Raw genomic sequence first — 14,249 nt, forward strand, 5'->3', positions numbered from 1 at the left:
ATTTATTAAAAAAATATTTTAACACTTTACAGTGATACCTTCATAAAAATCCACCTATATCCCGATGTTGCATATTAATCAGGGTACACGAATGTTCTCTACGCGCTCTTTCTGTAACCTACGTTACCATTCCGGCAGTATTAAACAGTGTAGCGTGATTTAACTGTTGAATTTTGTTACATACAGCCCACTGCAATGCGTAATACACGAAGGGTTAATTTCAAAGTGAATATATTTTTTCCGCGACTATCCGAACTATTCTTTTGAACGATTTCAAATAACAATATACTATAATAGAGTTTGTGTGATTTCGTAAAGTAGTAAAGGTAAAAACATAAAGTAGTGCTTCGTTATTTAATTTTTTCGTGTGTTTAGGTCAACAATCTCATTATTTCAGCCCGGAACACAAAATCAACGGAAATTTTAAACACAAGGTAAGTTGTTTTTTAAAACATTGCAAAACGACATTCTTACCACGAGCCGCCACAGATTCACACTTTTATTTTGATTAACATCACATTAGGAAACATTTTTTAGAAATTTAAACAAAAATTCGCTTTGTTTTCATGGTTGTATTCAATCATTTTTTTATTTATAGCAAAATTTTTTGCTAGAATGATGGTTTTCTACAGTACGAATATTGGAGCAGCTGATCTGCATTTAAAAATAATTTTTCCCTCGGTTTTGAAAGAGGTGCAGATAAAAAATTTTACATAATTAGATGGTACAAATTAAAATAAATCAATTGACTCTTTGTTTTAATCAAAAGCTTCCCATTTTTCTCCCAGATATATACGTTTTCCGATAGCACGGATTTTCTTATTTTTTTTCAGTTTTTAGAAGGGCTCAATTTATTTAATAGTATTTTTCTGATAGTACAAATAAAAACAAAGCTAACCATGTGCGGTTTTTTATTAAAAAATGAATCGTTATTCTACCAGGGTATTTCATGTGATGACATAGTTAAGATTCCGAACAGTGAACGTAATCTGATCACAGTTCCCGGAAACCCCATTAATATAATAATGGTGGTAGCACTGAGTTTAAATTTAAACATAACCATATCCAACTTTTGGAAAGGTAAATAAAAATATTTATTTTTTTTACAATCAATTATTGATCAAACCGGAAAATATAAATAGGATTTAAATGATTGGCACATATGATTATTTAGTGCAAACATAAATAAACGACCAAAAATGACAAGCCAATGTAGGAGAGGTTAGAATTATTAACTTATGACTAATACTTAATTCTTCAAATTAAAACATTCCAAAGAAGACTGATTAGAGTTATTGAAGATGTTTGAATTCCTGTTAGTTATTTCTACGATAAGTTATGTTTTTTCCTTTGAAAATACTCTCCTTGGTTGCTATGATGATGTCTCTCCAGGAAAGAGGGTTTCAATTGAACAATATAGATCAAAAGAAGAATGTATTAAAGATTGTTTCTCGAAGTATTATAGGTTTGTATATTTTGAACTTGAGCTATATTTGTGATTAATATTTCTTTTTTGTTAAGGTATGGTTTTATTTACAATGAAGGCAATTGTATGTGTGGAAATTATTTAGGAGAACAAGTTTCGAATGGAACCTGTAGTGAATGTCAGTCTTGTGACTTTAAGATGAATTTGACTGACACTTACTTTACAGGAAATTTAGGTAAAAAACTGTTTTATTACCTATATCAAAATTTATATTGAATGTTTTATTTCAAGTGCCTGGACCTCCAAGGAATTTTCAAGTTTTCAACATAACAGAAAATCATGTAAGGATAACGTGGCAAGAACCAGAATCAGTTGTTGAAATTATTAAATATAGAATTAAGGCTATTGTGATACATACATACTCCAGTTATTCTCCCTATAGTCCAGAATGGATGTATTCCAATAATACATTTCAAACTGAACTCATCACATTGTTACCAGCAACAAAGTACAATATAACTTTATCCACTACTTCTCCAGACGGTGATGGAGCTTTAGTATTTAGAGTTATAGAAACAAAAATTGGTAGTAAGTATACTACATTCATGTTTCTATTCAATGATTATATAATTGTGTTTACTTTAGCTCCTGATAGTATACCAACTAAACCAGTTATAATAGAAAACCGAGGACATCAGATAGATGTAAAATTATTACCTACGCCCAATAATAATGGTCCTATTACTGCATATAAAGTTATAGTTATTAATGAAGATGCAAAACAAGATTTTGATGAAACAATACTAACTTCTTACAATGAAGCGAATAGAAACGGACTTTCATATTATATAACTGCAGAGTTGACTCCAAAGGTATAAATATTCAGAAGAATTGTTTATATTGTGCAACCTGTTTATTTTGTAGTTTATTTTCTTTTGTTATTATTTCAAGTTTTTTTAAGCTGTGCTTTTATACATCATTTAAAAAATTTATTTTCTATACACATACAGTGGAATCTATAACTCAAATGAGAAATGAGAAATGCAGAAAAATTCGAGTTTTTGACTTAACTAGAACTTTCAGATACATGATTTACCTAAAGTCAAAGTCTTTAGTTTCCATTTTGTGCTAATATTGTCGTTAGTTAACTGCAAAATAAGTAATGAAGAAGAACACAAACACAATAATAATAATATAGTGATCCCATCAGACTATAATAAAGCACAAAAAGAATCAGATAAGTTACAGTTCAGCTGCAGCTTCCAGGATTACGCAGATACATTTAAATAACATCCAAATGTGTCTGAACAAATGAAAATCATGACAAATGAAACAAAATCTGTCCAAGTGACTTTCACTTTAATTATATGATCAAAATACAAATACCACAAGCTACTCACACCATAAAACAAAAAAACATAAAAAACAACTGAACTACCGGTAAAAATGAAGAAAATCTAAGAGGGGTACATACAAAGAAGGCAATTGTTTACTCCAAGGCCGCCAGTTTGACGTAGGTTGCCTAAGTATACAAATGTCTTCTAATTTTAATAAAAATATCAATTCCATAATAAAAACTGATTGATACTTCTTTGAATTGTAATGATTTTTTCATTATTTTTTTTATATTATCCCACTTCTGACATTAATGTAATGTTTTTCTTCTAATTTATTTAAACTGTTTTTAAAGGTGGGGTGAATTTACAAACACGATGTTTCCTACTTACTTAATGTATACACTAAACTAGACACTTTCTACTAAACTATGCACTAAGGTACATATCTTATTCTTAACATACTAATTTATTTAAACACCCTGTTTACTTGTTTAGCTCATTATGTTACTGACTTCTTCGCTGCCAGAAATAAGCGCCTATTTATACAAAATGGATTTATCGATAATTCCGTTCTAGAATTTAAACAAATAAAAAGGCCATTCTTGTAATTGATTATATAAAAACGTCCATAACATACAGTATACAGGTTTATAAAAAGCTCGCTTCATAACTGTTCTTGGAAAGTTGTGTCTGGTGCATCCACCAAATTTTAGATTCTATTAATCGAACAGTACCGGTTTCGCGGTTTATGTCGTGGCCGAGTTTTTAACAGAATAAATGTGCATAAAGCAGCAGGTAGATTTTAATTTTAGACATAGGTTTGGAATGCCTTGTATAATTTTTACAATTTTTGTTTAGGAAATTAATAATATATTCACTGTTGGTGATGGTCAAACCTATGGAAGATATTACAATGCTCCATTAGATCCCGATGTAAACTACAATATAATTCTAGCTTTGATCAGTAGATTACATGAAGTAGAAAAGGTTGTTTACAGTAGCGGTGCAGTAACTGGAAGTGGAGTCTCAATTCTAAATGTATCTGATGATCAAATTGTTGGTGATTCTCGTACTGTTATTATCGGATTATCAGTAGCAATTGGTTTACTTACATTCATGTTGATTGCTGGTATAATTGGATTCATTATTTTGAAAAGTAGAGTGGTTAATAGAAGACACAGGCTCTCGGATAACCAAGAACTAACCCTTCAGGGTCCTATGATAGAAGTGGTAAGTTTTTTCGAATTTTATACTAACTGGAACTTGTAACCAAAAAGAGATCTTGTAAAATCACTATTTCCAGGAAAACAACGGTTACATTCATGAAGATGAACATGTTCCTGTTAACCACTACAGAAACCTTAAACAAAAAGTGAGAACTATTCCTTCCAGCCAATTGAATGTGGAGCCAACTAACTTACTAGGAGTAGGCAGATACGGCAGAGTCAATAGTGCTGGTGTTGTAGAAAACGATAACATAACGCTAGCAGCTGCTTACACTATTCAAGACAAAAAAATGTCGCAAGAAACTAGAAAAACGATGCTTCAAGAACTTGATGTGCTCATCAAAGTTGGTAAACATGACAATGTTATAGGTCTAATTGGTATTTGTGAAACTTCCTATATTATGTATGTTGTATTGGAACATGCATCATTAAATCTCAAGGATGTTTTGCTGGGAAGCAGGGACTCTTTACCCGGAAGGTTTAGTAGTATGTCTGAATTTCAGGCATTGGATACTGCAATACAAGTAGCAAGAGGAATGGCTTATCTTGATCACTGTAAGGTAATTTAATGTTTTTTCAATATTTTTCCTCCTGATTCTTCCTGAAATTTATCACACTACCTTATTTTATCAACAATCAGAGCAGACTTCATCATCTACATTATGTTGGCTTTAAAGATGTTATATCTTTCCTACTACAGTTTTTTTGCCTGAAGCATCTTCTTGACTATGATTTCAATGGAAAGATGTTCTGAAACTAGATGAACTGGGGTTTCATCCTACTCCCTACAGAATCTATACTAGTTTCTTCTAAACCTATTCTTATAAGATGCTTCCTGAGACAACACTACACTGCAGTTGATAATGAATGTTATTCCCTCTATTTTCCTACACTGTAAAAAGTTTTCATGTCAATAAAAGGCGTTTGTTCTCCTTTTATAGCCTTTTCTTATCAGAACCGGATTTCCCAATACGCCCTATGGGTTCGACCGCCCAGGGGTGATACTGTATGAGGTTCATGTTTGTGGGTCTGAAATTTGAAGCCACAGCAGTAGCACTAGCTTTGCTTTTATTATGGGTTGGATAGTTTTCTTTCAGTCCAACAAACGTGAGCTCACTTTTAGCATATAAAATTGCTAAAAGTGTATCAAGACATACTTTTGTTAAGTAAATTTCTCAAAAAATTATAAAATTGCTCCCTGGAGTGGTGTTCAAATAATTAACATATAAACCTGATATAATTTTTTAATAAAGCTTTTTAGGAAAGTAACTTTAATCAGATTAAGGGGAGGAAAAATACTAAATACGGCTCTGCCGTTTATCTTCTTATAACTCACATTAAGAAAGTTCTATTTTTTTGTCATTCTTATGTTAATTTTGATATTGAATCTGTCTGTAAGATCCTCAAACAAAAGCTTAGTGATGATGAGTATTTGGTATCAGCCCTATATACTGTACCTTACGTGGTAAATTGTACCATTTAATGGTATTACTTTTAGAAGTGTTGTATCGCAATAGCTTCGTTCGCGTTAAATAATTTGAACACATGCCGAATGTATTCTGAATATCTTCTTCACGTGTCAAATGCGCATGCTTTGTTTAGAATATGAACATACATTCCTCCATGAATGTTTTATGTACATCTAAAATTATAATTTTAATTAAAAACTAACTACGAGAGTAAAATAATATTCATTTTATTATATAATTAACTAGACGAAGGTTTATTCTTGTAAGTATACATTGAATTACCAACTTTTTTTAATTGCAGGTACGTAGAAAAACAATTAGGTTAGAGGTTAGTTCGTGGTAAGTATCATAAAAATACCAACTAGGATGAATGCATATGCGCCGGATTGAAAATACTTTCTCAGGTCCGAGGATACATTAAACGTATTCAGAATACGTTCTGAATTAGAAATTTATGTTCCACGAACACAAGATTTTAAATCCTGAACAATTTCAAACCGTTCAAAAAGCAACAGAAAAAGAAATACCATTAAAGCCACAACAGCTACAGTATTTTGGACTAGTTCCAAATACTCATCATTTCTAGGTCCTAATTCCATTTTAGTTGTTCCTTTATAATAAGTCACATTGTCATAATTGATTAGGGGGAGTATTCCCAGATTTTTTATACTTTCATTACCTGCCTTACAGCTTCATATCTAGGCCTCACATGGTATTAAATTTAATGAAACATTTACCATTTCAATGACTTATGAAGTAGATATTGTATTTATAATGAATTATTTTAGATTATTCACAAACAACTATGTGCTAGAAGTGTCATAATAGCTCCTGGAGGAATTGCGAAAGTCACTAGTTATGGTATCGCTCAGTACTTCAGCCATAACAAAATTCCTGATTATACTAGGTGGACAGCAGTAGAGGTTTTCAAAAATTATCCACCAAACACAAAGAGTGATGTATGGTCTTTTGCTTGTTTGATGTGGGAAATATGTGCGCTAGGTGAGTACCACATCCTGATATTTATGTCTTTTTCTTAGTATTTTTAGACTTAAGTTAAACATTTGATAAGGTTTGCTTGCTATTTAAAATCAAACGAACCCTTCCAGCTCCTTTTCCAACTTATTGAAATCGTATTCATCAGATAGATTTTTACTAAACTTGGAAACAAACATATTAATATAATTGTTTTACTTAGGTGCCACCCCATATGGTAATGTCGCAAACAACAATGAGATTCCAGAAAAGATTGTAAGAGGACTTCGACTTCCACAATTACAGTATATCAATGACGAGTTGTATCAACTTATGTTGGACTGTTGGCAGCTAGATTATGACGAACGTCCATCCTTTATGCAACTAGTTGAATCTCTAGATAGTTTTAAGAAAAATCCTACCGTACCATACATCAACTTCAATACTTATCCGAACTTTCAATACGATCAATTTTATCCCGACATGGAACTAGCTGTTCGACCAGTATTCTAAGTTATTCTTCAACTTGTACTTTTATATTCACTAAACTGTATTTATGGAACGTTTTAGTCTCTCTCTATTTAAATATTTACCTCAATTTTGGGATCTAACATTGTATTTTATTTATAGTAGTATTAACCCATCCCTTTTGATGGTGTTTATTATCATCCCTCTTTTTTATATTGTCTATTTTCTTACACAAGGAAACAGTATACTTATTTTTCCCTCAAAAATTAACAAATTTAGTTTAGTTAACAAATGCAACTTATTGTAAAATCGCGATAGAAATTTTTTGCCGGTGGATTATTACTTGTTAATCTATCCTGTAAGTTACTAAATTTTTTCAAATTGAAATTCCAATATTTACTATGTTTAAATAATATTTTTTGTTGAAATATTCGCTTGCGCTGAACCGAATACCTGTTTTCGAACGTATTTTCAGCCCTTGATAAAAATTAAAGACCAATAATGACATACACAGCAGAAACGTCCAAAACACAAAGAATGCTGGAAACAGCTGAGATGAGAATACTGAGGAGAATCACGGGAAACACACTGAGAGATCGAGTAAGTAACTACTACATTAGAACAAGATGTAATGTAGAGAAGATTAAAGAGCGGTTATTAAATAAAAAAAGGATGGAACAACCATATAAGTAGAATGACAGATGATAGGGTAGTAAAGATCGCAAGAGACAAATCGCCGGCCGGGAGAAGAAGTGTCGGTCGGTGCCGGAAAAGATGGAGAGATAATATAACTTAAAAGCGCAACAAAAGATAGAAACAGGCAGAATTGCTTATAGAAAAGATAGAAGAAGAAGATAAAAATTATAAATATTAGTTCTACACTTCCGGAAGTGTAAAACTTCCTCGGCTTTTCGAATCTTTTAGCAGATTCAGAATATTTCATAGTTTTTGAGATATAAGCAAAAAACCAAATCCTTTTTTTTAGTTAAATTGTTTATAACTTTTACTAATTTTTGCGAGCGCATCTTTAATTCTTTCAAAAATTTTCTACATGCGATTATGAATCGAGTAACAGTATTTTTAGGAGCCGGCGAAAAAGTTTTGACCTAAAAAACTCTTATTGACTAGACTATTTCTTTGGTTGTGATTTAGATAGTTTTGTTCTGCATACTGCAAATATTTTATTTTTCTCAGCTTCCGAATGAATTTTATATTTAGCTCTAATTTCTTAAGTGGTGTTCATTTTAAATTTAAGATTATACCAAAATAATTAGTTTTAAACTTTTTAGTTGTGTAATGAGTCGATACATTCCTTATTTATAATTTTTAAAGTTTACAATAACTAGTGGATTGGAATCTATATTATGTAATTTCTTGTAATATTTCACCTGTATTTCTAATTACAGTAGTAGTTTATATTTAGTTTTTATATTTGTGACAATGTAAGAACACACTCCATGAAAAAAGAATAAATTTATTAAATTACATTTCGTGTTTGAATTGTTACAAACCACGTACCGAAAATCGTGGTGACATTGGACAAAAGGGGTATCATTGATTAAAAAGGATATTTTCCAGTTGAGTTAAACGCAAACTATAAGATCCAGTTAAACCAATTGAGATAAATTGGTTTAGAAATTTGAATAAATCGATTCGAAAGCTTAGACCGTGAACCAATCGGTGGGTTTCAGTTTTCGGAACTCCAGTCGTTTCATGTTACACAAGTTGGTACCATTAGAAGAAAATGCTCTTAAGGGGGTATTCTGGTCTAGAAATTGTAATCGATGTAAATCGATTTTTTTTAATATTTTGTACTTAAACGGCCGAGCGGAATACCCCCTTAAAGGTAAATGTTTAACTAATCCACCGAATAATCGAATAACTTGGCAATTAAATAAATTATGAATAATATTACATATAAATAATAATGCCTTGAATAAAGCATGAATTAATAAATGCTAAAAAGCTAACTTATATTGTCCTAAAGCTAAAATAGATATTATTGAACCTAACTGTCTTAAGTCAAAATTAGCCCCTAATCCTGATATAATTGTTATAGATGAAGGTTAGGTTATCACCGTGATCTCCACTCTGAGGCCTTAGGCCCATTGTGATGCCCTTGCTGTTATTGATGAAATAAATAAATAATAAAATTAATGTTATTTCATAATTAAATGCACAATTAAAACGAATTGATAAATAAACTCCCACAAAAAAGAAACAGGTGCCGGTGCGTAACTTTTTATGGTACCATTTTCCTAACCCGATAGAGTTACATACTTACCTAGTAGGTGCATAAGGTCGATGAAGATTGGTAAAAAATACCTACCAGTAACTGATTTTTTTCCTATCCTTTTTTATATTACCCCTACTTTAGCTAGTTTGCTATTCTATTTTCTTCCATTCCAGTGTCTCCGAAATTATTTGGAGGGTAATCCAGCTTATTTAACTGGTCCAAATAATCCCAAATCAAATTGGATCTTATGACATTGGCTGTTTTGGAGCCAATTTGATGATTATAAGGGAACAGTATCATTTACAAAAGCCATTTATTTCTTATCTATGAGAAATCAGTTTTTATTTCATGAATTATACGTAACAAGATGGTTTAGTCTTTTTAAAATTTGTGTTTCTCACAATTTTACTACTACAGAATACAATTGAAGCTTAAGACTACCATAACAAGATCATCTTAGATACCCTTTATTTTATGTCATGACTATTTGATCGATTTAATATATAAACCAAGTTGCAATGTCATTTGCTCGCACCCCACAGATTCATAGAGCTTGTTTTAAACAATTAGTAGTACCATTGAATGTGTGCCAGTTGTTTTTCTCTATTAAAATGTACGTTATATGAGAATCTTTCCTGTCCCATTATCTGAGGTCCATTTTTCTACACCATTTGTGCAATTGGTACAGAAAAATCTGAAATGAGAAAAAACTATCATCTATTTGCCAAGGAGAGTCAAGCAGGTGCACTTCCCATATATACAAACACATTACTTTGACAAAGATAATACTGAACGAACTATTTAGTACAAACAGTCATTATTACACTATATCCGGCTCGAAGGACCAGACAGCTTTATGATATTTAAGCTATTAGAGAAAACATATTTATATATACATATATAAATTTCATGTTATAGAAAATATCAAGTGGAACAAACTTAATAATTTGTTAGGTTAGGTAAAGTCGAGTTTGTTTCGCTATTTTTGGATATACCTGAAGAAAAAATTGAGTAATTTCTCTGTAGTTTAGATTGCGAATACTTTTATACTGTATAGCCCACCAATTATCTAGACAAATTTGGCATGCTAACATATTTCAACTCCATACTAATCGGTAGAGCAGAATAACACATTTATTTTTTTTTAAATCTTGAATTTTTGAAAATTACACTTAAATGGTGACGAGCACCAAGCAAATTTACCTACTTCTTTAGTATGTTACTAAAAGAATGGAATGTTTGTTTAAATTCTAATGTAGTAACTAAAATATAGATATGGAGTAATTAACTAAAGAAGTTTTTAAAATATCCTTCTAAGAGTAAAATGTTGTAGGTGTGCACTACGCTGAAGCATGATCAAAGTAGTAAGTAAATAGACAAATTGGCAACGATTTCTCTACCTTCCGAGGTTCTGAGCAATCTCAAGCAGGCGCAGTATAGATAAAGCGTCTCGAACGAGAGAGATGAATATTGTCGGCACCGTTTTTTCCCATACCCACTGTCCATATAGGAGTATTACATATATGAGTAATCGGTCTAAAATATACTCCTACCACCTGGTAGGAGTATGTTTAAGAGAATCAATTGGGACAAATGTGATTGAGCTTTCTCTTCTTTCCTGGCAGTCTCTTTTTGTGTTTTAACTCTGGATGCACCTATTGAAGTTTGTGATAGGAGTGATTCCTTTGACATTTACTCTCATAGAGAATTCCGAGAACAATTTGGTTTTCCCAAAGAGTCTGTGTTGTATATCCTCTATATGATAGGTCCGTACCTTGAACATGATACGGATAGGAACTTTGCATTATCACCAAGAGTTCAGTTTCTTTGTGGTCCAAGGATCTTTCAGATAGTTGCTGGGGATAAATATTCATAGAACAGCTGGCAGGGGTTTTAATAATATAATAAATGGTTGGAAGGCCTTAAAACCTCTATACTATGATATGCCTAACACTTTAGAGTAATGTAGTGGTAAAGAGAGAGCATTTTATAGATTACTTGGTTTTCCAAATCGCATAGGTGTAATTCAGAATACTATGTCCTCTTTTTGTTAACAATGAACTGTTTAGAAATAGAAAAGGTTTTTATATGCGTTGCTAATATAAAAATGAGAGCATATATCCTTCACCTCTTTGTCATCATCTTGCACAAATGATACGCTTTCAAAAAATTGAGGAATCATTTCAACAATAACTTTTGTCTTTTCATCAATTTCATAGTCCTAATTTTCACCACATGTTTTAATTCCTCTAGACATTGCTTTCAACGCTTTTGCGTTACATTCCTTCCATAAAACATTTAACTGGTCTTGTGTTTTGTTCACTGTTGTCTCAAGTACTCCTTTTTTTATGTTATTGCCATTTTTTTTGATTCAATAACACCAACATAAAGTTTCATTACTTCAAGAAATAATGCATTGTCACCCCTTGAGATGTGTTTTCTTTTCTTCTTCTTGTTCTGAAACCATTTTTCAAAACAACTTACTAAAGGAGCCTACTACAATTTAGGGAATGTCACAAAAATCCACTTTCTACCACACTAAAATGATACAATTACAAGGTTTTAATTCTTAACACAACACAAACGACTGTTTTCTAGTTTCAACTGAAGAAGTATTCCCTCATGAAATACTACTATATTCTGCTCTGCTAAATCCTTCTAATAACTTTCATCTCACCTACAAGCTGAGCAAACCAAAATTTCAGTATATTTTGTAAACATGTAAAATATTAGATAATTTGTAGTGTTTTGTTTTACACATTTCTAAAAAAGGTTTTCCCAGTTTCCAAAATACTATCTCATCTAATTGACTGTAACACGAATGAAATAAATCAAAATTTAATACAAAAACTTTAATCAAAAATAAATTAGAAGTGTTTCTCTGATAACAAAATAAATTCAAAATTCTCAACTAAAAACATTCATCAATGTTTCACAAAATAATAAAAATTTTAAACAGAACAAACATATAAACAAAATAAATATTATTTTCAGTCAAATAAACTTGTAATTTATCACATTGTTCAAAAATGAATTCAAAGTTTATACCGTATCAAAGAATTTATGTTTTAATGCCTTCTTCACAGTAATTCTTTCAGCGGGTTCATACACCAGCAATTTTTTTAATAAGTCAAACAATTCATTATGAGCCGCAGTGTCAGCTGTTTTATAACTATCCAAAGGTTTGAATATATTGCTGCCTTCTGAACTATGTTTATCATATCTCCATAATAGTTGTCCTTCATGAAAATACGGAGCTGGGCATCTATTTATCATAGACAATGGTATTTGACCAAAAACTTTTTGCATCATAGCTAGATGTTCTATGTTGTTTCTCATACCAAATAATGTTCTACCCATATATAGTTCAAGCAGCATACAACCAATGGACCATACATCGCAAGCTTCATTCCATCCTAAGCACATAATTACTTCAGGTGCTCTGTAATGGCGAGTTTGAATAATTGAAGGATGTGGCTGATTACTTGTAACAGCACTTCCAAAATCTATCAGTTTTATATCGCTTTTCTTAATCCTTTTGAATATTTTCTTTGTGTTCTCATTATAAAAAACTTCATAATCAGAATGGACAAATAAAAGATTTCCAGGTTTGATATCTGTGTGTGTGATTTTATAATCATGCAAAAATTTTACTGAAGAGCACACTTGGTGAGTAATATGCCTTATTTGATCCATTGGATATGGTTGAAAACCATTTCTTTTCATAAATTCATGAACACTTGGACCCAGCATCTCAAATATTATGCACTCATGTTCAGCATGTTTGAACCAATCCAACATTTTTATACAATACTTTGCCGATCTCACAGGATCTTTCCGCATGATTTTTCTCAATATAGATATATCCGATCTTCCTTCAACTGTATTTTTAAGATTTTTAACCACCTTCATTGCCATCATTTCTTTCTTCTCAAGATGTTCAACTTTAAATACTTTACCGTAAGAACCTTCACCAAGAACATTTATAATTTTATATCTATCATGTAATATATATCCTTTTCGGTAATCAATGGCCAATTCCGCATCAGAATTGTCCTGGCTGTTGGCATGACTGCATTTAACTCTCTGTTTGTTATAATCAATTTTTGGAAGACTTACAATGAGTTTTGATGCACCAGTTACTATAGAGTTCTTAATAAAGTCAATATCACTTTCAAATCGTATTTTTTTACTTATTTGATCATCTGAAGAGGATGTTGAATCACTTCTTTGTCTTATATTTGCCATTACAGATCCTAGGGTATTCTAAAGCGTTTATAAATTTTTCAAAAGTAAATCCAGGTACTTACTGTAGAATTTTGAAAAAATTGAAGATTCACTACTATAAATTTGATGTCATATTAAGCGAAAATAAAGTACTTAAACTTTATTTTGACATTTACCCTGACAAAGATACAGCTCCAGCCGAAAACAACCTTGTCTTCTTTGTAAACACAAGTTACAGGCTCAAAAACTGGAAATAAATAGTACAATCATTACAATCACATAATTAATTTGAATTGAACTTACTCTTGATAAGAATTGAGGAAAACTCTCAAGGAATATTTCAAGTTATACTTGGAGCGAAAATATGAACTGGTGACAAAATAAATAAACAAACAAAATTATGTATGACATCCAACATTCTCACCACCTATCTTGATGTACTACTTACTATATGTAATATAAACTATACCCCATTAACAAAACAGAGACGAGTAACGTTATTTTAGTAAGGAACTGTTAATTGTAAATATTATAATAAATCTATTATAAAAAATAAGGGTAGTGATATTAAACAGATTTGAAAACTTGTAATACAAACGCTATTTGAATATTTATAATACATATTTAGGAGCTAAATCCTTGTTAATTCACACTTGTTGTGAATCATCTCTAACAAAAAAAATAACAGATCGTTACTTAGCCATTATAAAAGAAATATTTATATTTAACCGAAACTAATAGGGTTTATTAACTTTTTAATTAATAAAATAAATTTTTTTAAGTATATTAACAAAGTGTTGAATACTATTGTTTGATTTTGCAATGATAAAATATGATTTAAGGGTTATGTGAACGTTAACTGTAGCGTATAAATAAATAACATAG

At 31.1% G+C, this 14,249-nt stretch overlaps 2 protein-coding genes across 4 annotated transcripts; one reads left to right on the plus strand and one right to left on the minus strand.

Moving 5' to 3' along the window:
• The first annotated feature begins 1,000 nt into the window (after nt 1–1,000).
• Nucleotides 1,001–8,388, plus strand: LOC130890925 (putative inactive tyrosine-protein kinase Wsck). The gene is made up of 8 exons (XM_057795362.1): nt 1,001–1,465; nt 1,522–1,661; nt 1,718–2,014; nt 2,072–2,298; nt 3,622–3,993; nt 4,067–4,549; nt 6,247–6,460; nt 6,657–8,388. The coding sequence occupies exons 1-8, from the start codon at nt 1,302–1,304 to the stop codon at nt 6,944–6,946; spliced, it is 2,187 nt and encodes a 728-aa protein (XP_057651345.1). The 5' UTR covers nt 1,001–1,301; the 3' UTR covers nt 6,947–8,388.
• A 1,061-nt stretch (nt 8,389–9,449) lies between these two features.
• LOC130890932 (serine/threonine-protein kinase Doa-like) lies at nt 9,450–14,242 on the minus strand. 3 transcript variants are annotated; one of them, XR_009058806.1, is made up of 3 exons: nt 13,668–14,209; nt 13,448–13,611; nt 9,450–9,831 (listed from the first exon to the last, which is right to left on the minus strand). XR_009058806.1 is itself a non-coding variant. In XM_057795374.1 (3 exons), exon 3 carries the CDS (start codon nt 13,383–13,385, stop codon nt 12,180–12,182), a length of 1,206 nt encoding a protein of 401 aa, XP_057651357.1. In that variant the 5' UTR covers nt 13,386–13,393; nt 13,448–13,611; nt 13,668–13,946; the 3' UTR covers nt 9,872–12,179. The 3 variants fall into 3 exon arrangements, 2 of the variants coding, with proteins under 2 accessions (XP_057651367.1, XP_057651357.1); XM_057795374.1 differs by lacking the exon at nt 9,450–9,831 and adding an exon at nt 9,872–13,393 and having other exon boundaries at nt 13,668–13,946; XM_057795384.1 differs by having other exon boundaries at nt 9,450–13,611; nt 13,668–14,242.
• Nucleotides 14,243–14,249: the final 7 nt, after the last annotated feature.

This window comes from Diorhabda carinulata, chromosome 1 (genome assembly GCF_026250575.1).
Source record: "Diorhabda carinulata isolate Delta chromosome 1, icDioCari1.1, whole genome shotgun sequence".
Taxonomy (NCBI): domain Eukaryota; kingdom Metazoa; phylum Arthropoda; class Insecta; order Coleoptera; family Chrysomelidae; genus Diorhabda; species Diorhabda carinulata.